The sequence below is a fragment of the Myotis myotis genome, unplaced genomic scaffold (genome assembly GCF_014108235.1).
Source record: "Myotis myotis isolate mMyoMyo1 unplaced genomic scaffold, mMyoMyo1.p scaffold_m19_p_5, whole genome shotgun sequence".
NCBI classification, from domain to species: Eukaryota; Metazoa; Chordata; class Mammalia; order Chiroptera; family Vespertilionidae; genus Myotis; species Myotis myotis.
The window spans coordinates 109,295,419-109,321,398 of NW_023416357.1; the positions used below are offsets into that span (position 1 = coordinate 109,295,419).

Below are 25,980 nucleotides of genomic sequence, written 5' to 3' on the forward strand. Positions count from 1 at the left end.
ACTTATGTTTAAAAGATATACATAGAATTCAGTTTTACTCATACTCACCAAAGCCTGAAAACAATGCAAATGTCCTTCAATTGGTATATTGTCTAACATCCAAACATGTACTACTACTCAGGAATTAAAAGAAATATATAGCACAGATGGATCTTATAGGCATTCTGCTCAGTAGAAGTAGCTAATCTCTAAAGGTTATCTACTACATGATTCCATTTATATGATTTCTCAACAAGACAAAACAACAGTAATGAAAGATACTAGTGGTTACCAGAGGTAGAGGGATAACTACAAAGAAATAGCATGAGGGAGTGTTTTAGAGTGAAGAGACTGTTCTGTATTGGTTAAATGTATTAAAAAATTCATGGATCTGTATATAAAAAAGTAAAATTTACTGTATAATTTAAAAAATTATGACTTACCATAAAGTAGAAATAAAGGTGCTCTGATAGTGTCAAGTCATTAAACAGTAAGTCATGCTGTGGGCAGAAGCCAAAGTTTTTTCGAATATCAGTTAGGTTCTTTGAGATGGGATATCCATTAACATAGACCTCTCCTCTGGTTGGAGGATGGCAACCTACAAGTAAACATGATAGAAGCTGAGCTTTGGTGAGCAAACATGATAAGACAATGAAAATTAGTATCTCGAATTCAGCCCACTTATGGATTACTCAAAAGAATGAGCACTATCTCCTGCAGAAGAACAGTTTAATAAAATGTTGAGTTACATCTGGGTGGTGGAATTAGCTATCTTTTAATTTTCTTTCCTTTCCGCTAATATATACTAATATTATATACTACTTAACTTCCTTTCCTTTCCTTTTCTTTTTGCTAATATATACTAATTTGTTGCTAATATATACTAGTTTGTTGCAATTGATATGGATTATATTGGTAATAATAACATTTAAATATTTTGTTATATTCCAATATATTTACATTGAAACCAGCCAGTTACTATATTTGTGACCTATTAGGTACTGTGTAAATGCTATGAAAAATAGATATCTATAATATAAAATTTTTATCCTTCAGAAATTTAAATATTAACAACCTGTACAGATTTTATGGGAAATGATTTGGTAATATGTAAGATAGAAATTATATAATCACTTAAACCCTATAAATAATTTATTCTACTTTAAAATATATTCTTTTTGATATTGAGATATAGTTGACATATAACATTATATTAGTTTTGGTATACAACATGATTAGATATATGTGTATATTGTTAAATGATCAGTTTAATTAGTATAGTTAACATCCATTACCATACATAGTTAAGAGATTTTTTTCTTGTGATGTAAACATTCAAGGTTTCCTCTTTTAGCAACTTCCAAATATACAATACAGTATTATTAACTACTAGAGGCCCGGTGCACGAAATTCGTGCACTGGGGGGGGGGTCCCTCAATGTGGCCTGTGCCCTCTCACAGTCTGGGAGCCCTGGGGGGATGTCCAACTGACGGCTTAGTGGGCTAGGAGCGCAGGTTTAGCTGCACCCCCGGCAAGGTTCAGTGCACTTCTGCTGTGGAGACGGCGCCACTGCTGTTGGGGAGGGGGTGTTGGGGGGGATGAGTCTGACCCTGAGGGGGCGCTTAGGCCTGCCTTCACCCGGGTCTGGAGTTGTAGGGAGGAGAGGCGTGCCTGGCCCCAGCGGAGGGGGCCCAGCAGTGGCAGGCCACTGGCCTCGGGGGTCTCGGGGGCCTCGGGAGCGCTGATGGGTTGTCGCAGGCATGCTATTATTGTGGGCACCCCTGGCGGGGGTGGCAGGGGAAGAGATTGGGAGTCGGAGATACGGCTGCAGCTACCCCCAAGGCTGGGTATTCTCCTGTCCGGTCAGCCTCCCCGTCCCCCCGGGGGTGCGGGGGCTGCGGTAGGGTGTCCGTGAAGGGGGATTGGAAGAGCTCCCTGTGGCTGCTTCCTCTTCCTTCTTTGCAGTCCGGGCTCCTGTCAAGCACTCTCTTCAGACCCCCGGGAACTTGGCTCCGGCCGCTCTGCCCCCACATGGCTCCCTGCAGCCCCTGCCCCACTTGGCTCTCCTGGCCGCCCTCCCGTCAGGAGGCTGCCAGGATGCCCTGCTGTGGGGCCACCAGGGAGTATGCGCTAAGACTTAGCTAAGCCCTAGCTAAGCCCCTGGCCTGCCACTTGGTGGCCCCGGGAGTGTGGCAGAGGCCACAGCGTGCGGCAGGCAGGCCCCCCTCTTTGCTCTTTGCTCGCCACGCCAGCCTTCGCTCGCTGCTTCTGCTCAGGGCCAGCCGGCTTTGCTCCATAGCTTGGCGCCTACATATGCAAATTAACCACCATCTTTGTTGGCGGTTAACCGCCATCTTTCTTGGCAGTTAATTTGCATATTGCCCTGATTAGCCAATGGGAAGCATAGCGGAGGTATGATTAATTACCCTTTTTGTCTCTTATTAGGATAGTTCCATAACATATTTATAACTATAAGTTTGTACCTTTGGTCCCCTTCACTCATTTAGCCAAGCCCCTATCCCCTGCTTCTGGCAACTACGAATCTGCTCTCTTCTATGAGTTCAATTTTTTAAAAAAGATTATATGTATGTGAGATCATATGATATTTGTCTTTCTCTGTCAGACTTATTTTGCTTAGCATAATGCCCTAAAAATCCATCCATGTTGTCACCAATGGCAGGATTTCCTTGTTTTTAATAGCTGAATTATATACCTAAATTATATATATATATATATATATATATATATATATATATCCTATATAATAATAGACAAACATGCAAATTAGCCATCCCTCTGCTACACTAAGCCACGCCCACCAGCCACACCCACCAGCCAATCCAGAGTGATATGCACATTAACCCAATAAAGATGGCAGAGACTGGAGCTGGGATACTTGCCTTGCAGCCACGGCTACCATGCAAGCATCCTGGCTCTGGGTGCTCCAGGCCTGTTGGAGACGCAGAAGTCAGGGGAGATAGAGAAGTCTGGCTCCAGCGCCTGAGGCTGGCTTCGGCCCAGCGATGAAGAAGCCACCTACCCCGTGATCCCAGGCCACAGCCAGCTGGAGAAGCCACCCACATTGATCCCAGGGGAGACAGAGAACCCGGGCCCAGTGCCTGAGGGTGGCTGCGTTTTGGGAGACGAAGAAGCCACCTGCCCGGTGATCCCAGGCCACAGCCGGCTGGAGAAGCTGCCCACACTGCATCACAGGGGACACGGAGAAGCCGCCCACCTGTGGTCCAGGGCACCAGCGCCTGTGGCCCAGGATATAGGTTCCCTCTTTTCCCACTGCAGTCATTACTTCAATATTCCCCTTCTGAATTTCTCTCCTCTGCCACAACCCAACTCCACTTTTCATTGGAAGGATACGGAACAGAGAGAGCAGTGTTAAAAGCTTACATTTTTAAGCTGGTAATGTTGGTACTTAAACATATAAATGGAAAACTAGAGTCCTTAAGGTAACAAAGGCTACAAAGGGAGGGGACAGGGACAGGACATGACATATTATATCCAGCAATCCATATGGGGAATGAAAACTTTGCAATGATGACAATTAGTGAAGATATGAATCAACTAAAATAGTTGACAGGGACAATTCTTCCATCTTTGAAAATATCTACATCAAGTCTGTTTAAATAGATTTTCATCTGCATAATCTAACACATTTTGACAAGACCACCACCACCATTGTGGTCAGTGTTGTGCTGATAAATGTTTAACAACTGACTCTCAATCAAAGAAAACAAAACCCTGATTTATACTATTGGCCAATTTCTGTGGCATAAATTCTCCATCCATGGCTGATTTCAGCTGCTAATGTGATGCCACTAAATGCAGAGCTGAGGAGAAATATGCAGTAATACACTATTATATTCTACCAGAAAGACCCAAAAGATATAATGTCAAGAGTCAGAACAGAAAAGTGTAGTAAATAATTGAGGAGTGATGAATTTAGAGCAGGGGTCCTCAAACTACGGCCTGCGGGCCACATGCAAATGCAATTATTGTATTTGTTCCCGTTTTGTTTTTTTACTTCAAAATAAGATATGTGCAGTGTGCATAGGAATTTGTTCATAGTTTTTTTTTTCAACTATAGTCTGGCCCTCCAACGGTCTGAGGGACAGTGAACTGGACCCCTGATTTAGAGTATGTATTACCTTTGGTTGTAATGTAATTTATTCACTTTTAAGATTATATAATTTAATTTTTAATAATGAACATGTTTAACAACCAGCTTATAAAATTCCTGAAAATTTGTGAGCCAGTAAGAGCAGGCTCTACTAGCACAATACTGAGTGGAGTGTAATGGTTAAATGGCATGGCTCATGGATTTGAAATGAGACTCAGCCACTTTTGGGTTTTACTGGTCAAGTTACCTGATCTCTCTGTATCTCAGTGTCCTCATCTGTGTCATTATAGCACCTATTGTATAGAGTTGTTGCAAAGGTAAAATGAAATCTGTGTATGACACAGCACAGCACCTGAAACAATAATTCACTCAATTTGTTATAAACTGTTACTGCCTCAAAACATTGTTGACAAAACTACTTATGCAGAAAGAATGAAATTTTATTGATGAGAAAAATGCCTTATTTTGCGATCTACATGGAGACAGTCAATTTTACTTCCTAGGCAGTAGATGGTAATCTACAACCAGAAACTGCAAGGGGAGAAATGACCTCAATCAACATGATTGAGGCAATGTATTATTAGCTGGATCATAAAGCAGAGAGGATGCCATACATTCTGGGATACATCTGCAGTAAGAGGCTTCACCTCAGGTATTAATTCTGATCAACTAAGCATCAGACTTAAGATGAATGGTGAGAAGGATTCTGAGGCTGCTTCTAGACTTAGCAGGAATAGAACTTTAATATATAAGCAACAGTTATTTGGGTAATGATGGCAAGAAAAAACATACCATGATCTATTCTAATAAAAGGGTAATATGCTAATTAGACTGCACGTCTTCCGGACGACCATCCGCACATCCTTCCTGACAAAGCTGGGCCCAGGCGAAGCCGCCTGCCGCAGTACCGGGCACCAGCACCTGTGTCTGGCTGAGGCCCAGGAGACAGAGAAGCTGCCCACTCTGTGGTCCTGAGCACCAGCACCTGTGGTTGCAGCCCGGGTGAAGCCATCTGCCCAAAATCCCCTGTGGCTGCAGCTGGCCTGGGCAAAGCCGTCCAGGGTCCCGTGTGCCTATGGCTGACCAGAGGGAGGGAAGCCCAGGTTCCAGGTGCCTGTGGTCGGCTGGAGGAGGGAATCCTGGGTCCCGGGTACGGGGCTGAGGCAGAGATGGTTAGGGGCAATCAAGCCAGCAGGGGAGCAGTTAGGGATGATCAGGCTGGCAGGCAGAAGTAGTTAGGGACAATTGGGCAGGCAGGCAAGCAGTTAGGAGCCAGTGGTTCTGGATTGTGAGAGGGATGTCCGACTGCCGGTTATCCCCTAAGGGGTCTCAAATTGGAGAGGATGCAGGCCAGGCTGAGGGACACCCCTCTCCGCCTCCTGTGCATGAATTTCATGCACCAGGCCCTTAGAGTGTGTGTGTGTGTATCTATCTATACATATCTCTATCTCTATCTCTATCTCTATCTCTATCTCTATCTCTATCTCTATCTATATCTATATATTAGACATATCATATGTCTACTTTATCCATTTATCCATCATGGAGAACTTGTACTTCTAATACATTCCAAGGTGATTCTGATGGTCAGAGGACCAGACCTGGAGAATCACCGGGTTAGGGTAAAGGTTAAACTGTTATGTAAAAGGAGCTAAAAGAAGACAAATTTTATATACACAGGATAATCCAAAAGTGAACAATCCAGGTTGGTAGGAAGATCAACTCCACATTGTCTTTATCCATTCTTTCAGCAAAGGACACTTAGATTGCTCCCATGTTGTGGCTATTGTAAATAATGCTGCAACAAAAGAAATAAATCTAGCTCAAGATGGAAGATGGTGGAGTCAGTGGACAGTGTTCTCACCTTATACCATGATCACACCAAAATTACAAGTAAATTATAGAACAGTGATTTTCAACATTTTTCATCTCATGTCAGACATAAACTAACTACTAAAATTCTGCAGCATACCAAAAAAATTACATTTTTTTGCCAATATGACAAAAATTAGGTATAACTTGGATTCATTAATACTGGAAAGCTTATTGTTGTATTAGCTGTTGTCATTTTTTAAATTTAAATTTGATAATCTTAGGAAAAAGAGGTCAAGTTCTAAAAATTGTTTTGTGGCACACCAGTGTACCTGTTGCTACACACCAGTTGAAAATCACTGTTATAGAGCAATAAACCTGTATAATCATCTGAAGACTACCTTAACGTAAGTCTTAAAACTAAAGATATAAAGAAGCAGCCACATAAAGACTGGTAGAAAGGGCTGACACACAAAATGGGCTTGTCCCGCAACCATGTGTGGTGGTGGAGAATCTGGAGGGATATCTTAGCAACATAGGTTTCCGCTGTGAAGCAGGGGTCTCAGCTCTAAGCTAATCTCCAAGCCTGTAACACCAGTGCTGGGAAGAGGAGCCCGTATAACATCTGGCTGTGAAAACGAGCTGGGGTTCCGTTCATCTTGGAAAGACAGAAAGCTGCTGGAAATCTAGGCCTCCTCTTGAGGAGCATGTACACAAACTTGCACTCACAGGCACTCACTTTGGGCTTTAATGGATGCCAGAGACATACAGGAAGAAACTGAATTCTGTGGCTTTGGGGCAAGGGCTGCAGTGATGGCCACAACTTTCCGTGTGGTGAGCCCTCCTTCCACACTGCTGATGGGTGCCTTCTTTCTTGTGTGGAGCACTCACCCCAACACAACCAAATGTGCATCTCCATTAGCCTGGTGAATTCTGCTATCTTCACCTTGATGGCTCCCTGAGACACCACCCCACCCAATTTTCCCATGGCCCAAGGCTCTTCGGGCGCCAACCAGTCTGAGCCCTCATTGCAATCTTTCTTTGAAAACTCTCAAGGAATTCCAGCCAAGCTTGCGGAGTGCCAGAAACACATAAGGAGAGGCTACATTGTATGATTTCAGGGAATGGGTTGGAGGAATGCCTACCATTATTCCTGTGCACAGCCCTATTTCTGTGTGGCTGATGGATGCCTTTTTCCCTCAGTTTAGCCCTCACCCAACACAGTTAAACATAACTCTGCATTAGCCTGGTGAACTCTACTAGGTCCACCCTGAAGACTTCCTGAGACCCTGCCCTACTGCAATGCTCCCCAGGCTCCCAATCAAGTGGCCTCATGTACCCTGAAACTTTTGCTAAGTGATCTTTGGCTCAGCACTGGTGACAATCTGAATATGTATCAACCAGGTGAGCACCAGTCACTCCACTCTGGCAAATCCTTAAAGTCCTACCTCACCCAACATATGTATGGCATGAGACACTAAGTGGCTGAGCCTTACAGCCAACCAGTAGGTGGTGGCAGGGTGTGGGATGCCTTCTGCTTTTTGCTGATGTGCCCCAGGCCTAGTATTGGTGGCAGCTAGCCTTGGTTTGCAGCATGGCCTCTCCTACATCCATCTAGGCCTAGCACAAGCAGTTAACAACTGTGGGCTGCTTTGTATCTCCTAACAGGTAGTCACAGGTAAAAGGTGGCATTGACCTGAACCAGAGCCTCCCTCCACCAAGAGGCCCCAGAACAATACATACATGGTGGCCAGTTTCAGATCACTATAGAGTACCACCTCCTTAGCTTCAAAAGAGGCACACCCAAAGACTAATCTAAGGAGGCAACAGACACCACTGGGGAAAATACTGCTCAATGGGGTCACCTTCCACACAGCAACTCATATGCTGTGGTCATGGCCAGTGCTCAAAGCCAGTAAGTCTGAGGGTCAGTCCCACCCATGGAGGTGCCAATAGCAGTCAAGACTCAACTGTAACAGGAGGGTACATAAAACCAAAACAAGGGACACTCCTAAAGCACTTGGATCAGGTGATTAGAAAGACTGCACAATTTGGCTTTACAGGACACCTACTATATAAGGAAACCCTTCCAAGACTGAGAAAAGTAGCAAATCAACCTAATGCAGAAAAGGAAATACAAAGAGGCTGACAAAATAGGGAAAACTTTATAAAACATGACCACAATGAAAGAAAATAATTCTCCAGAAAAAGAGCTAAATGAAATGGAGGCAAGAAATTTATCAGATACAGAGTTCAAAACACTGGTTATAAGGATGCTCAAGGAACTCAGTGAGAACTTCAACAAAGACATAGTAAGCTACAAAAGGACATAGAAGTCATAAAAAAGAACCAGACAGAAAAATACTTTAAGTGAAATGAAGAATATACTAGAACAGATCAACAGCAAATTAGATGAAGCAGAAACTCAAATAATTGTACTAGAAGACAAGGTAGCAAAAAACACCCAATCTGAACAGAAAAAAAAAGAATTCAAAAAATGAGGATAGTTTAAGGGACTTCTGGAACAACATCCAACCTAACATTTGCATCATAGGGTACCAGAAGGAAAAGAGAGAGAGCAAAGAATTTAGAATCTATTTAAAGGAATATGACTAAAAATATCCATAACTGGCAGAGGAAATAGACATACAATATGGGAAGCAGATAGTGTCCCAAACATGATTAATTCAAAGAGGCTCACACCAAGACACATCATAATTAAAAAGGCAAAAGTTAAAGACAAAGACAGAATCATAAAAGAAAGCAGTTACTTACCTATAAGGAAGCTCCCATAGGATTGTCAGTTGATATATCAATAGAAACTTTTTTAGGCCAAAAAGGATTGACACAAAATATTCAAAGTGATGAAAAGCAAAGACCTATAACCAAGACTCCTCTAACCAACAAGGCAATAATTTAAATTCAAAGGTGAGATAAAGAGGTTTCCAGATAAGAAAAAGCTAAAGAAATTTATCACCACTAAAAGTGTTTCAATGAATATTAGTGGGTTAGCTTTATGAAAAAGAAGAAAAAAGAACATAAATATAAATAATAAAATAAAAATAATGACATACCTATTAATAATAACTGTGAGGTGGTGGGTGGAGGTGAAAGAGGGCATAGAGGGAATCAATGGTGATGGAAAAAATAAATATAAATTGACTAAAAGCTATAATCAAAAGACATAGGATAACTATATGGATAAAATAACAAGACCCATACATAATGCTGTATGCAAGAGACCCATTTCAGATAAATAAATACAGAATGAAAACGGAGAGATGGATAATGATATTTCATGGAAATAGAAACAAACAAAAAAGCTGGGATAGCGTACATTAGACAATATAGACTTTAAAACAAAGGCTATAATCTGAAACAAAGAAAAACAACATAAAGATGATAAAGGGATAATCCAACAAGAGTATATAACCCTTGTGAATATTTATGCACCCAACATGCGAGCACTTAAATACATAAAGCAATTATTGATGAACATAAAGGGACAGATCAATAGTAAAACAACCATAGTGAGGGAAGTTAATATCCCAGTGACATCAATGGATGTATCTCCCAGACAAAAAATCAACCCATTGGACCAGAATAGTTTAATTGATGTTATATATATGTTTTTATTTATTTTTAGAGAGAGAGAGAGGAAGAGAGAGGGATAGATAGAAACATAGACAAGAGAGAAATACCATTGATTTGCTGCCTCCTGCACACCCGCTACTGGGGATTGAGCCCACAACCCGGGCATGTGCCCTGACTGGGAATTGAACCAGCAACCTCTTGAGCCACACTGGTTGGGCTAATTGATATTTTTAAAGCATTTCACCCAGAGCAGCAGAATACATTCTTTTCAAGTACGCATGGGGTACACCCAAAGACCCGGCATCCAGAGATCGGCTGCTAACCCGGAGACACCGGATCGGGGACGGCGTGACTACATGGAGTACTGCTTCTCACGGAAAGATCCAAGCAACAACAGCCTCCTGATCACCACACCCCCTGTCTGAGGATCAGCAGCTGCGTGTGAAGCCTCCCCCCACCAGCCAGAAGAGCCACCATAGCTGTGAACAGCACCCACCAGAGGAGCTGCTGCCAACTGAGGAGCAGCTGCTACCGCAACCGCCCAAGGAGCAACCACAACCCAAGGAGCCACTGCCACCCAGGGAGCAGCCACTGAACGACTCAACGTCTAGATATGTCAGTGAGATCAAACATGGGTAGACAAAGAAACCCCCAAAGGTAAGAGAAGGAGGACTCTCCAGAAAAGCAGCTAAGTAATACAGAGGCATGCAACATGACAGAAAAAGAATTCAGAATAAGGGTCCCAGAGTGCATAAACCGGATGGAGGAAAAAATCAACAAGTTCTGCAAGAAGCTAGAAGAAACAGATGAAAAAGTCAACTACCTATGCAAGAAGTAAGAAGAAACAGATGAAAAAATCAATAACATATGGAAGAAGCTAGAAGAAACAGATGAAAAAAATCAATAACTTAAGTAAGACCCAAGAAGAAATGAAGAGTGATATAGCTGCAATAAAAAACACCATTGAAAGTATCAAAGGTAGACTAGAAGAAGCGGAGGACCGAATTAGTGAATTAGAAGACAAGGAAGCAAAACACACCCAAAATGTACTGCAATTGGAGAAAAAAAATTAAAAGACAAGAGGAGAGCCTAAGGGAGCTTTGGGACAACATGAAACGAAACAACATACGAATAATAGGGGTGCCAGAACAACAGAAGGATGAACAAGGATTAGAAAACCTATTAGAAGAAATAATATCAGAAAAATTCTCTGAGGTGGGCAAGAAAAAAGTCACACAAGCCCAGAGAGTCCCAAACAAGGTGAACCCAAAAAGACCCACACCAAGACACATCATAATTACCATGGCAAATGTTCAGGACAAAGAGAGAATCTTACAGGCTGCAAGAGAGAGATGAAAAGTTACATACAAGAGAACTCCCATTAGATTATCAAATGATTTCTCAACAGAAACACATCAGGCCAGAAGAGAATGGACAGAAATTTACGAAGTGATGCAAAGCAAAGGACTGAATCCAAGAATACTCTATCCAGCAAGGCTATCATTCAAACTTGAAGGGGAAATAAGAAGCTTCACAGACAAAAAAAGGCTAAGGGAGTTTATCGCTACCAAGCCAGCAATGCAAGCAATGCTAAAGGGACTGGTGTAAAAAGAAGAAACAAAAAGCTCAGAAAGATAACAGCCACACACAAAAAAGAAATGGCTACAAACAAGTACCTTTCAATAATAACTTTAAACGTAAAGGGACTAAATGCTCCAACCAAAAGACATCGAGTGGCTGAATGGATAAAAAAACATGACCCATACATATGCTGTCTACAAGAGACCCACCTCAGAAAAAGGGACTCACATAGACTGAAAGTGAAGGGATGGAAAAATATCTTTCAGGCAAATGGAAAGGAAAAGAAAGCTGGGGTAGCAATACTTATATCGGACAAAATAGACCTCAAAGTGAAGGCCATCACAAGAGATAAGGAAGGCCACTTCATAATACTAAAGGGATCAATACAACAAGAGGATATAACCCTGGTAAACATATATGCACCCAATGCAGGAGCACCCATATTCATAAAAAAACTCTTGGAAGATATCAAAGGAGAGATCGACAACAATACAATCATGGTAGGGGACTTTAATACACCACTGACAGCACTGAATAAGTCCTCTAGACAAAAATCAGCAAAGAAACAGCAATCCTAAATGACTCACTAGATCAGATGGACTTAATAGACATCATCAGAACACTTCACCCCAAAGCCACGGAATATACATTCTACTCAAGTGCTCATATGACATATTCAAAAATAGACCATATATTGGGTCACAAGCAAAGTATCCCCAAATTCAAGAAGATTGAAATCAAAAAAAGCATCTTCTCAGAACACGATGGCATAATATTAGAAATAAACTACAATAAAAACAACCCAAAATACTCAAACACCTGGAAGCTGAATAGCATGTTATTAAATATTGATTGGGTTACCAATGAGATCAAAGAGGAAATTCAAAACATCCTGGAAACTAATGACAATGAAAACACAACAATCCAAAACCTATGGGACACACTGAAAGCAGTCCTGAGAGGGAAGTTTATAGCTCTACAGGCCTATCTCAAAAAACAAGAAAAAAAGGTAGTAAATCATCTAACTCTACAACTCAAAGAAGTAGAAAGAGAGCAACAAGAAAACCCCAGAGTGAGCAGAAGGAAGGAGATAATAAAGATTAGAGCAGAAATAAATGACATAGAGACCAAAAACACAATACAGAAAATCAATGAAACCAAGAGCTGGTTCTTTGAAAGGATAAACAAGATTGACAAACCTCTAGCCAGGCTCACCAAGAAGCAAAGAGAGAGGACCCAAATAAACAAAATCAGAAACGATAGAGGCGAAATAACAACAGACCCCACAGAAATACAAATGATTGTTAAAAAATACTATGGACAGCTCTACTCCAACAAACTAGACAACCGGGAGGAAATGGACAAATTCCTAGAAAAATACAACATTCCAAAACTCAATCAGGAAGAATCTAAAAATCTCAACAGGCCAATAAGTATGGAAGAAATTGAAGCAGTCATCAAAAAGCTTCCAGCAAACAAAAGCCCAGGACCAGACGGCTTCACAGGGGAGTTTTACCAAACATTCAAGGAAGAACTAAAACCTATCCTCCTCAGACTACTACAAAATATTCAAGAGTAAGGAACACTTCCAAGATCATTCTATGAAGCCAGCATCATCACCATAATACCAAAACCAGGTAAAGACAACACAATGAAGATAATTACAGGCCAATATCCCTCATGAACATAGATGCCAAAATCTTCAACAAAATCCTAGAAAATCGGATTCAGCAGTACATCAGAAAGATCATACACCATGACCAAGTAGGATTTATCCCAGGGATGCAAGGATGGTACCATATCTGAAAATCAATAATCGTGATACATCACATAAACAAATTGAAAGAAAAAAACCACATGGTCATATCAATTGATGCAGAAAAAGCATTTGACAAAATCCAACACCCATTTTTGATAAAAGCTCTCAGCAAGGTGGGAGTAGAAGGATCATACCTCAACATAATAAAAGCCATATATGACAGGCCCACAGCCAACATCATACTCAATGGGCAAAAACTAACACCATTTCCCCTAAGAACAGGAACAAGACAGGGATGCCCCCTCTTACCACTCCTGTTCAACATAGTACTGGAAGTGTTAGCCATTGCAATTAGGCAAGAAGAAGAAATAAAAGGCATCCAAATTGGAAAAGAGGAGGTAAAACTGTCCTTATTTGCAGACGACATGATATTATACATACAAACCCTAGAGACTCCATCAAAAAGCTACTATACTTAATAAGTGAATTTGGCAATGTAGCAGCATACGAAATTAATCCCAAGAAATCTGAGCCATTTCTATACACCAATAGTGAACTTTCAGAAAGAGAGATTATAAAAACAATCCCATTTACCATCGTACCAAAAAAATTAAGCTACCTAGGAATAAACTTAACTAAAGAGGTAAAAGACCTCTGCTCAGAAAACTATAGGACGTTGAAAGAAGAGATAGAGGAAGACATAAACAGATGGAAGAACATACCGTGTTCATGGATTGGTAGAATCAACATCATTATAATGTCCATACTACCCCAAGCAATCTATAAATTCAACACACTTCCCATTAAAATACCAACGGCATACTTCAGAGATCTAGAACGAACTCTCCAAAAATTCATCTGGAATAAAAAAAGACCCCGAGTAGCTGCAGCAATCCTGAGAAAGAACAAAGTAGGTGGGATGTCAATACCAGATATCAAGCTGTATTACAAAGCCACTGTTCTCAAAACTGCCTGGTACTGGCACAAGAACAGGCATACAGATCAATGGAATAGAATAGAGAGCTCAGAAATCAGCCCAAACCAATATGCTCAATTAATATTTGACAAAGGAGGCAAGAACATACAATGGAGCCAAGATAGTCTCTTCAATAAATGGTGTTGGGAAAATTGGGCAGATATATGCAAAGAAAATGAAACTAGACCACCAACTTACACCACACACAAGAATAAACTCAAAATGGATAAAGGACTTAAATGTACTATGGGAAACCATAAAAATTCTAGAAGAATCCAAAGGCAAAAAAATCTCAGACATATGCCGAAGCAATTTCTTCACTGATACAGGTCCTAGGGCACTTGAAACTGAAGAGAAAATGAACAAATGGGACTACATCAAAATAAAAAGCTTCTGCACAGCAAAAGAAACCATCAACAAAACGACGAGAAAACCCACTGTGTGGGAAAACATATTTGCCAATGTCATATCTGATAAGGGCCTAATCTCCAAAATTTATAGGGAACTCATACAACTTAACAAAAGGAAGTTAAACAATCCAATCAAAAAATGGGCAAAGGACCTAGATAGACACCTTTCAAAAGAGGACATTCAGAAAGCCAAGAGACATATGAAAACATGCTCAAAGTCACTAATCATCTGAGAGATGCAAATCAAAACAACAATGAGGTACCATCTCACACCTGTCAGACTGGCTATCATCAACAAATCAACAAACGACAAGTGCTGGAGAGGATGTGGAGAAAAAGGAACACTTGTGCACTGCTGGTGGGAATGCAGACTGGTGCAGCCACTATGGAAGACAGTATGGAGTTTCCTTAAAAAACTGAAAATGGAACTCCCATTTGACCCTGTGATCCCACTTCTAGGAATATATCCCAAGAAACCAGAAACACCAATCAGAAAGGATATATGCACCCCTATGTTCATAGCAGCACAATTCACCATAGCTAAGATCTGGAAACAGCCTAAGTGCCCATCAGTAGATGAATGGATTAGAAAACTGTGGTACATCTACACGATGGAATACTATGCTGCTCTAAAAAGGAAGGAACTCTTACCATTTGCAACGTCATGGATGGAACTGGAGAGCATTATGCTAAGTGAAATAAGCTAGTCAGTGAAGGAAAGATACCACATGATCTCACTCATTCATGGATAATAGAGACCATTATAAACTTTTGAACAATAATAGATACAGAGGCAGAGCTGCCTCAAACAGATTGTCAAACTGCAGCGGGAAGGCCGGGGAGGGTTGGGGGGCAGGAGGTAGGGGGGTAAGAGATCAACTAAAGGACTTGTATGCATGCATAGAAGCATAACGAGTGGACATAAGACACTGGGGGATAGGGGAGTCTAGGGGACTGTCTAGGTCAGGGGGATAAAATGGACACATATGTAATACCCTTTGTAATACTTTAAGCAATAAATTAAAAAAAAAAAGAAAAAGAAAAAGAAAGAAAGACAAAGGGAACTACGTCAACTTGTGTCCTTTTCTCCTGGTACTGTGCAGCTGGTATAGAACCTCAGGCTTCCTTTCTAGGCACAGATTCTCTTGGTTTGAGTTGGTAATTGGCAGGGAGAAACAAAGTGAGCAAATAGATCCCACCTGCTTGAAAACAAGGTTGTGGATTATGACACAGAGGAGTAGTGGATCACAGGGAACTTCAACACTGTGCTGACTATCTGACAGGAAACAGATGTGCCAAACAGAACAGTAGAGGAAGTGACCAACCTGCACTACTTCACTTTTTTATTTTTTATATTTTACTTAAGAAACTTAATTTTTTCTCACTTGATTTTACTTTTTTATTATTATATATTTAGTTTTAATTATTATTACTACTATTATTTTACCTTTTTTAAAGTTTTAGTTTAGTTTAGTTTCTTTTTGGATTAGTGTTCTACATTCTATTTTTATATCTAGAGTCTGCTTCTGCCAGCAGCCCTGTGGACCCCCTTCCACTTTAGAGGGCTACACTGACCCAAGGACCACAGGTTTGGTGGAGCGCAGTCTTCCTCTGAGACTCTAGATCCCACTGTGCATGTTTCTCCCTCCAGCCTGGATCCCAGATCTCACCTCTCTCTAGGCCAGTGGTTCTCAACCTTGGCTGCACATTAGCATCACTTGGGAATCTTTTTAAAATCCTGATTTCCGGGCCTCATCCTCCGGAAATTCTGTTTCTTTGTTACTCATGTTGTGGCTCCACCCCATAACAAAGAAACAGAATTTACAGAGGATGAGGCCCAGAAATCAGGATTTTAAAAAGATTCCCAGGTGATTCTAATGTGCAGCCAAGGTTGAGAACCATTGCTCTAGGTGATTGATCTCTGACCTTTCTGTCCATGGGTTGCATCACCAGCTGTGTTTAATTCATCAATTCCAGGTGGATGTTATTCAGTTCAGCTGCTCCTTCTATCTGCTCTGTGAGAAGGCTCAGTGCCCGTCCACGTATTGTCTCCACTTTGTCTTCCCCTGTACAAACTTTTTAGGCGCCCATGGTTGGGGAGGCTGGAGTCTCGGTGTTTGTGGGTTCACAGCTGAGGCAGCTGGTCCCTGGGCATTGTGGTTGTTAGGGTCCTGGGAGGTATCCAAGGTCTCCCCGGTTGAAGGTAAGGCTGGGCTTCTGATCACAGCCGCTCTCCCCTTTAAGATGGTGCAGTCTCTGCAGCAGAGCTGGCCGCTCTGGGAGAGATTTCAGCAGTGGTAGAGGCTGCCCGGCCAGGGAAGCCTGGTCCACCAGTCCCCAACAGTCCTGTGGAATATAGCTGTCCCTCACTCACAAATACAGACACTCACATGTCCACACACTCTCCTTTTGCTCTCTCACTCACACACTATCTTACAGCCTACTGTCCCATCAGCAGCCATCTTCCAGATGGGATTTGACCTTTTGATTATTCATCCAACTTTTGCCATTAAATTTCTTTTTTATCTGATCTAGTTGTATAGATGACCTCTGCTATTGAGCCTCCTGGTCTTTGCTTATACCTATAATATTCTTCTTTCTTTTCCTTCATAGCTTTTTATATGTTGTATTTGCCTCAGATTGATGTCACTTCCCTATTCCTCATCACTATTCTATTGGGTGAATGGTATCCTACATATAATATCTATCATCTTATGGTGTTAATTTCAAGTTTTTTTGTCTGTATTTCCATCAGAGTATAAAATTGAGTGTAATAGCCTTGTAATCATCTCTGCATTGTAAATTCCTAAAAAATAATTATATATAAAATTTATCATTGAATAAATGAATAAAATGTTTTACATCAAATGAAGCATCTTGGCTGTAAATAACTGAAACTGTAAGAACACTAAAGCTGAAGTGACATACTCAACATCACAAGTTATTGATTGATTTACAGTCTTAAAAGAAACCTGACTTCTGCTCTGGACAGAGCTGAATACATACCTGTGAGAATAGACAAGGTGACAGTTTTTCCTGCCCCATTTTCTCCAAGAAGAATAGTGATCTGCCCTTTATATAAATTCAAAGACATGTTGTTTACTGCTACGTTGGCACCAAATTCCTATGAAATAAAAGAAAAATAACTTGATACCTGTTATTTTTCATTTGTGAAAGACAAATGCTCATATCCTCTATTCTTAGAACAATGAACATTATATAATCATACATAATGATATTTTGAACAAGAAACAATATTTGCAGGCGCACTGAGTTTGTATATTAGTCAAAGTAAGTATAAAGGCACAGGGGTATGTATATCTATCTATATTTGCTAATAAAAATGAAGACCTCTTTATATTCTATCTATAAAGAGTGTAATATAGTATTTATGGGCTTATTCAACTGTATTAAGACTCTAAATATTTATCCAGTCCTTCACAGAACATGTTTGAAAACTTTACTAAAGTGTCTCTTGGAAACTTCTAATATTTCAGTCTGAAATTAGAAATCCTGTGGTTCCTAAGAGCTCACTTAGATGAATCTAAACTCATCTGTTGGTTCCTCTCATTGGAAAATTCTAAGTAATAAGAAAACAGAAAAGGCAATTTCGGGGAATGCAGTTCATGGGTTTTCTTCTGCAATGTAGGAGACACCTTAGAAAGAGGTGCTAGTGTTGGCAAATTGACAACACTAGGAGAGTGTGTCTACAAACTCTGGGTTTCTCAATAGTAGCAATCTAGACCTTTATATTAAAGAATTTTTTGTTTTGGAGGGCTCACCTCTAATCTGTAGGATGTTTAGGAGCTTCTTTGGTCTCTACCCTGCAGATGCCAGTATCACTTCTCTCCTCATCTGTCTTTTCCTTGGTTATGATAACCAAACTATCTTCAGGTATTGTTATAGACATTTTCTGGATGGATATAATTATCCCCAGTTTAAAATGACTTTTCTAGGGAAACTAGTTTTCTCCTATGAATTCATTTACCTTATCGATGTTGATAATACTGTTTCATTCATAATCTTTTCAAAGCTATAGCTCTATATCTCCAAATGTCTACCAGAAACATAAGTTTAAATCTTTATAAATATTTCAAATTCATTGTCTATAACTCTGCTCATTATCATGTCCTGAATTTATAGTCCTCAACTGTACTCCTTAGGTCAATGAATGATCCCAAAATTCACTAAGATGTTCAAACTGGAAACCTGAATATAACCCTAAAATTCATTGCTATTAACCACTGTAGGCAATAAATCATCAATTCCAATTAATTCAAAAACTATTTACTGAATGTCGACTATATACCAGGCATTGTTCTATATTTTAGAATTACATTTAGAAGTAAGTGATACATAGTTCCACCTTTAATGAAGCTTTGGCAAAGGAAGACAGAAAAAAGCAAAGGTACATAAAATAATTATGAATTATGATCAACATAATAAATAAAACAAAGGGCTTGAAAAATGCACGGTGTGATGGTATTGCATGTGAAACAAATATTTATTTATAATAGATATTTATAATAGATATCAGGCAACAAAGGTAATGATTCTTGAGAATTGAACAGAAAATGCCCCAGCATAGTTTCAAAGCAAACACAGAGTTGAATAATTCAGACAGAGACTAAATCCAATAATTTATTCTGAGAGTCTGGTGAGGAGAGAATATTGAAGAAAAGACAGAGCATGCTGAGACAAACTTGGAGATCAAAAGTGGGGCCCCCAAGAATATTCTCGTAAGAAATGATCAGCATATGCATGTGAGGAAACTGCCTGAGAAAAGAGAAAACCATGTAGGGTTCAGAGGAAACAGTCCTTGAGACTCATCTAGGACCAGGAAGGCTGCTTGTTCCCACAGCCAGACTAGGACATTTTAAGATCCACAGAGAAGTGAGTAGATTACACAGAAGGATCTTGCCTTAATAGTGGGAAACAATTAACTTTGGACTAAGCAAAACAGACAAAAAATATTCAAAACATTTGGAAGTAACTTAATTCTTCCAAAACCAAATTTCAGGTGTATTTCAAGAAATACAGAAATGCCCAAGACCCTAAAATGTAAAGAAGCAGAAAAATTTGGCCCATAATGACAATCAATCAATCAATCGAAATAAAACTAGAACTGACACAAATGTTAAAATGAGCAGACACATTTAAATGATTATTATAAATGTATGTCATCTGTTGAAAAAGTTAAGATATTGACAATATTTAAAAAACAATAGAGTAATAAAGGCCATATATGACAAACCTACAGCCAACATCATACTCAATGAGTCAAAACTAAAACCATTTCCCCTAAGACCAGGAACAAGACAAGGATGTTCATTTTCACCACTCTTATTCAACAGAGTACTGAAAGTCCTAGCTACAACAATCAGACAAGAAGAAGAAAAAAAGGCATCCAAATTGGAAAGGAAGAGGTAAAACTCTCATTATTCATAGATGATATGATATTTTACATAGAAAATGTGCTGTGCCAGCACAGCCAAGGGTTCGGTGAGCCTGGGGCAGGGGGGTGGGGGCGGGGATGGGGGCAGCAAAGGATTAAAGAAAAGACACACAAAGAGAATATAGCTGGGGCTTGGTGGATGTCCTGTGCATGGATGAGGCCACAGAGAATGATCCAGCCAGCAAGCTGAGGCTTTATTTTATAGTCAGAGAAAAACAAAGTAGTGGTCAACATGTGAAAAAAATATTTATTTATAATAGATATTTATAATAGATACCAGGCAAGTTACAATGTTTTTGTGAGTTTCACTTGTTTTGGCAGCACTTGCTGCACCTCCCACAGCCCATTAGCTACCTAGGAAGGAACTAGGGAGGGCTATAAGGTTAAACTTAATTAAGCTAAGAGTGCTCTGACCTCCAAGCTGGGACTTGTTTGTGGCTCTGCCACAGGTCAATCCAAGGCTTAACTCTAGAGCTGCTCCCTACAGAAAACCCTAAAAACTCCACCAAAAAACTACTAGATTTAATAAAGGAATTCAGCAATGTAGCAGGATACAAAATGAGTACCCAGAAATTAACAGCATTTTTATATACCAATAATGAATTCTCAAAAAGAGAAACTAAATAAACAATTCCCATTTACCACTGCAACAAAAAGTTAAGACACTTAGAAATAAACTTAACCAAAGAGGTTAAAATGCTTATACTCAGGAAACTATGTAATATTAAAAAATGAGATATACCAATGGACATGGACAACAGGGGGATGAGAGCATGATTGGAGGGGGGAGGGAAGTTAGGGATTAATGGGGGGATGAAGACACATTTGTAATACCTTAACCAATAAAGAAATTAAAGATTTAAAAAATGAGATATAGGAAGATATAAACAAGTAGAAAAATGAGAAAATAATTGGGACTACATAAAAATAAAGAAGTTCTGCACAGAAAAAGAAACCATTAATAAAATGAAAACAAAGCCCACTGTATGGGAGAACATATTTGGCAATACTACATCTGATAAAGGGTTAATATTAAAAATATATAAGGAACTAATACAACTTAACAAAAGGAAGGCAAACAATTCAATTAAAAAATAGGCAAAGGACCTAAATAGACACTTCTCCAAAGTGAACATACAAGTGACCAGGACGTAAGAAAAAATGCTCAAAGTCACTAATTATCAGAGAGATGCAAATTAAAATGACAATGAGATATCACCTCACACCTGTCGGATTGGCTACCATCAACAAATCAACAATGACATGTGCTGGTGAGGATGTGGAGAAAAGGGAACCCTTGTGTACTGCTGGTGGGAATGCAGACTGGTGCAGCTATTATGGAAAACAGTATGGAGTTTCCTGAAAAATTTAAACATGAAACTGCCATTTGACCCAGTGATTCCACTTCTAGGAATATATCCTAAGAAACCTGAAACACTAATCAGAAAGAATGTATGCACCCCTATGTTCATAGCAACACAATTTACAATAGCTAAGACCTGGAAACAGCCCAAGTTGCCCATCAGTAAATGAGTGGGTAAAAAAAGCTGTGGTACATTTACACCATGGAATACTACGCAGCAGTAAAAAAGAAGGGCCTCACCTTGTCTGGTTTTGATAGAGCATCGCTTGTGGACTGAAGGATCCCACATTTGATTCCTGTCAAGAGCATGTACCTCAGTTGCAGGCTCCTCCTTAGCTTGGGCCCTGGTCGGGACACGTGAAGGAGGCAACCAATTGATGTGTTTCTCTCACATTGATGTTTCTCTCTGTATTTCCCTCTCTCTTCCACTCTCTCTAAAAAATCAATGGGAAAAGTGTCCTGGAGAGACCTGGAGAGCATTATGCTAATCGAAATAAGCCAGTTAGAGAAAGACAAGTATCACATGATCTCACTCATATGTGGAATTTAATAAAACAAAATACATCCAGAGACATGGAAGCATGGAACAGACTGTGGAATGGGAAGGCAGAGGGTCTGTGGGTGGGTGGGAAGAGATCAACCAAAGAACTTGTATGCATATATGCATCACCCATGGACACAGACAATAGGGTGGTGAAGGCCTGGGGCAGTGGATGGGGGCGGGTTAGAAGGAATCAATGTGGGGGGGGGAGGGTATCTTACTGTATCTAATACTTTCAACTATAAAGATTTAATTTAAAAAAACACACACACACAAAAACCCAATACAGTGACATCAGAAAAATGGTGGCATGAGACTTCCCCTTGTTCTCTCCCCTTGAAGTTAAAACAAGCAGAACAGCTGTAACTCAACAAAGGATTCCCTGCCTACTACACAAACTTGTCTGAGAGATCTGTGCTTCGAAACATCTGAAGTTGATAGAGTGGGAGCAAAGCAAAGAGGAAGAAAAAGAGAGGAGCTAAGACTGTGCTACTGACAGACCAAAGCTCACTGTGGGTCTCTGGACAGGGGGAGGAATCAGGTTGCTGTTAACACTCCCTTTAACTGGGAGAAGCAGAGAGAAACTACAAGCATTCCTCCGGGAGTGGTCCATATGCACTGTGGCTGAAACCAGTGACCTGAGCATAAATAAAACACTGAGGTAGGTCACAGTTGTCTGGCAGTCGCCATCACCAGATAGAAAAACAAAGTCACAGAGCCAGGCTGCTTCCCTTCACCCTCATAGAGCTGGCATCAGGCCTCAGAAGAAACTGTAGCAAAGGGGTTGCAGAGCACATTATCTACAAATCTGAGAATTGGAACAACAGAAATATTTTTTCCCTGAGTGATAGGTGTGTTCTGTGGCTAATCCCAGGGACAAGTGGAGATATAGAGGGGTTGGCTATGGAGGTCTTCCAGTTACCATTACTGGGATAAAAAAGCCACATAGGCACCATCCAGCTTCCAAGCTCATGCCACTCCCACATCAGGAGGCTGCACTGCCAGTAGCAGCTGGCTGCAGAGGATAGTTCTGGAATTTCATGGATCTGGAACCCTATTGCCCACCACATTCCCCCAAAGGTTGGTGCTTGGAGACAAGACAACCTGATGATAAAGGAGATGCTCACCTTTGTAGGAGACACAGGACGTCCTCCGCCACCCTGCAGAGATCTGAAAAGCCAAGGTAGTGCAAGAGAACTAAAAAACGTGTGCTTCAGTGCCACCTACTAGAAAACATTAGGAGGATTTCTTCTTTTCAATCTACTAGAGAAATTCCACTCATACATAGAAGGAATCCATTAAATACCACAAACAGCCAAGGTAACAAGGCAGCTCAAAAATAAAATGAAAAATCTCCAAGAAATAAACTTAAAGATATGGAAATATGTCATTTAGATAATAGAGAATTCAAGATTGCAGTTCAACAAGATGTAAGAAGGCACAGATAGGCAGTTTAATGAACTCAGAAATAAAATCAATGAACAAAATGAGTACTTTAAAAAAGACATTAAAACTTTATAAGAGGATCTAAGATCGTGGTGAAGTAGGACCGAACTTAAATTACAACTGAAATATAGAACAATCAACCTGAATAACCAACTGAAGACTAGCTGAACAGAAGACTTATACCAAGGACTTACAGGAGAAGCCACATCAAGACTGTGGAGATGCAGAAAGCTCTGTACCCACAGGTGGCAGCTGAAAAACCAGAGGGATATCTCAACTGCAAAGGTTCGGCCTAAGGAGTGCGGAGTCTCAACCCCATGCAAGGCTCCCAAGTCCAAAGCACCAGAGCTGGGAATAGGTGCCCATATAACATCTGGCTGTGAAAATTAGTAGGGATTCTGTCTGCTGGGGGAGGCAGACAGAAAACCAGGCACCCTCTAAAAGGGCCAGTGCACAAAATCTCATTGGCAGCTACTCACCATGGGCTCTGGCAGAGTGATTGCAGAGCAAACTAGAGCAGAGGCCCTCCAACAGTCTGAGGGACAGTGAACTGACCCCCTGTTTAAAAAGTTTGAGGACCCCTGGCCTAGAGTAATGTGAGGAGGGACTAGGGATTGTGGCTTTGGGGAGAGAACTGTGCTGAGACCCTCTCCCACACCACAGATACCTTTTTTGGGGGGTGGAGAACTCCCATCCATATGGCATCAGCCTGGGGGAATGTAGTAGACCCACCCTTAAGACTTCCTGTTGCCCCACCCTGTGACATGTGCAGGAATCAGCTGCTTGGTCCTGAAGTCTAAGCGTCTGGGCAGACACAGGCAGTGTCAGTGACTGAGTTGCGTGACTCTGAGGCAAAGTCCATTCCTCTCACTTTCCCATGAGCCTGACCAGCATCTCCCCAGCATGAGAGATCCTCTGGCCCCTCCCTCCTGATTCCTGATGGCCCCACCCTCCTGACTCTTGGCAGTCTGTTTCTACCAAGGTCAGGCTCTCCAGAAGGTCCAGGCAGAATCTGGAACAAACTGGCTTTTGTGCATCTAGAAGAGTCATCCCCCAACCTCCCAGGGTGTCTGACCAGCATCACCCCCTCATGAGAGATCTAATAGTTCTACCATCTGCACTCCTTGCTGAGCTCAGACTCTCCATGAGGTCAGGGCAGAATTTGGAACAGACTGAGTTGTGTGGCCCAAGGATGGAGGACATTTTTCCTTCATATGCCTGTTTGATGCAGAGCCCCCATTTCACACAGTCAAATCTTGATCTGTTTGGGCCTGAAAAACTCTACTGGCCTCACCCTGATGAATCCCTGAAACTCTACCACACCACAAAGATCTGCAGTCCCCTGGTGGGTAACATTTAGTGAGGTATACCCTGGAGCTTTTGATGAGTGGTCACAAACCCAGCAATGCAACTGAGTTTGAATCTGTACCAATATGGTGAACACTACTTGCCCATACCTGGTGACACACTGAGAACCTTCCTCATGTAACTTGAGTACTGTCAGGGGTTCTTTCAGTGAGTAAGCCTAACAGGCAGCAGACAGTCAAAGGCAATAGGAGGTGGATCTCAGGGCTCCTTGGAACTTTTTCTGACCTCCACCTGGTCTGAGTGCTGGTGGAAGCAGTTTTGGCGCACAGCTTTCTTGTTCCCATGCATATCCAGGCCCAGCAGATGGAGTCATAAGCTATGGATCACTTCATAACTCTAAACAGGATGCCTAGGGCCAGTCACAGACAGTCTCTGACATTTACCTGAACCAGAGTCTCTCCCAAGAGGCCCAGAACCAACACACGGAATGGCAGGCTTCAGACACCATCAGAGTAGGATACAATTAGCTTCACAAGCAGCACATTCAAAGGGATATCTTAGCAGTTGCCAGACACTGCTTAGGTAAATTCCACTTTGTGTCGGCAGCACCTGAATAGCAGCTGTGCTTGAAAATGGTCCTCACAATCAGCCAGCCTGAGAGATAACCCCACAAAAAATGGGCCAATGGCAATCATACTCAATTACAGCAGGAGGGCATATATAAATCACATAAATGGCATTCCTAAAGCATCCATCACAGGTGATCAAGAAGACTGCACCTACTACATAAGGCCACCCTACCAAGATGAGAAACATAGCATATCTACCTAGTACACAGAAACAAAAACAATAGGAAACCAAAATGGAGAGACAAAGAAATATGATCCAAACAAAAGAATAGGACAAACCCTCAGGAAAATAACTAAATAAAATTGAGGCAAGCAATCTACTAGATAATAGAGTTCAAAACAATGGTTATAAGGATGCTCAAGGAATTAACTGAGAACTCAAACATCATAAAAAGGGTGTAGAAACCATAAAAAAGAACCAGTCAGAAATGAAGGATATAATATCTGAAATGAATACTCAAGAAATAAACTTTGGGTTAGATGAAGCAAAGGATCAAATCAGTGATTTGAAAGACTGTGATTTGAAAAATAATCAGAGAAGCTAAATAAGGAAGGAAATAAATAAATATATATCTATAAACAAATAATAAATAGGATAGTTTAAAGGACCTTTGGGACAACATAAAAGGTAAAAACATCTGCATAACAGGAGTACCAGAAGGAGAAGAGAGAAAGCAAGAGATTGAGAATTTATTTGAAGAAATAATGACTGAAAACCTCCCTAACCTGATGAAGGAAAAAGACTCACAAGTATAGGAAACACAGAGTCTCCCCAAAGTGATGAAACCAAAGAGGCCCACACAGCGATACATCATAATTAACATGGCAAAGACTAAAGACAAAGAGAGCATCTTAAAAGCAGCAAGAGAAAGATAGTTCATTACCTGCAAAGGAGCTCCTATAAGATGGTAGCTGATTTCTCAACAGAAACATTTCATGCCAGAAGTGAATGGCAAGAAATATTCAAAGTGATGAAAAGCAAGGACCGACAATGA

The 25,980-nt window shown here is 40.9% G+C and overlaps 1 protein-coding gene across 1 annotated transcript in view; it reads right to left on the reverse strand.

Annotated features, from left to right (window-relative positions):
- Positions 1-25,980, reverse strand: part of LOC118656595 (ATP-binding cassette sub-family A member 3-like) — a 343,556-nt gene that overhangs the window by 156,394 nt on the left and 161,182 nt on the right. Inside the window, exons 11-12 of the mRNA XM_036310023.1 lie at positions 17,221-17,367; positions 419-551 (exon numbers count right to left, since the gene is read on the reverse strand). Coding sequence (XP_036165916.1) covers positions 419-551; positions 17,221-17,367 — 280 coding nt within the window. The remainder of the gene's footprint in view (positions 1-418; positions 552-17,220; positions 17,368-25,980) is intronic.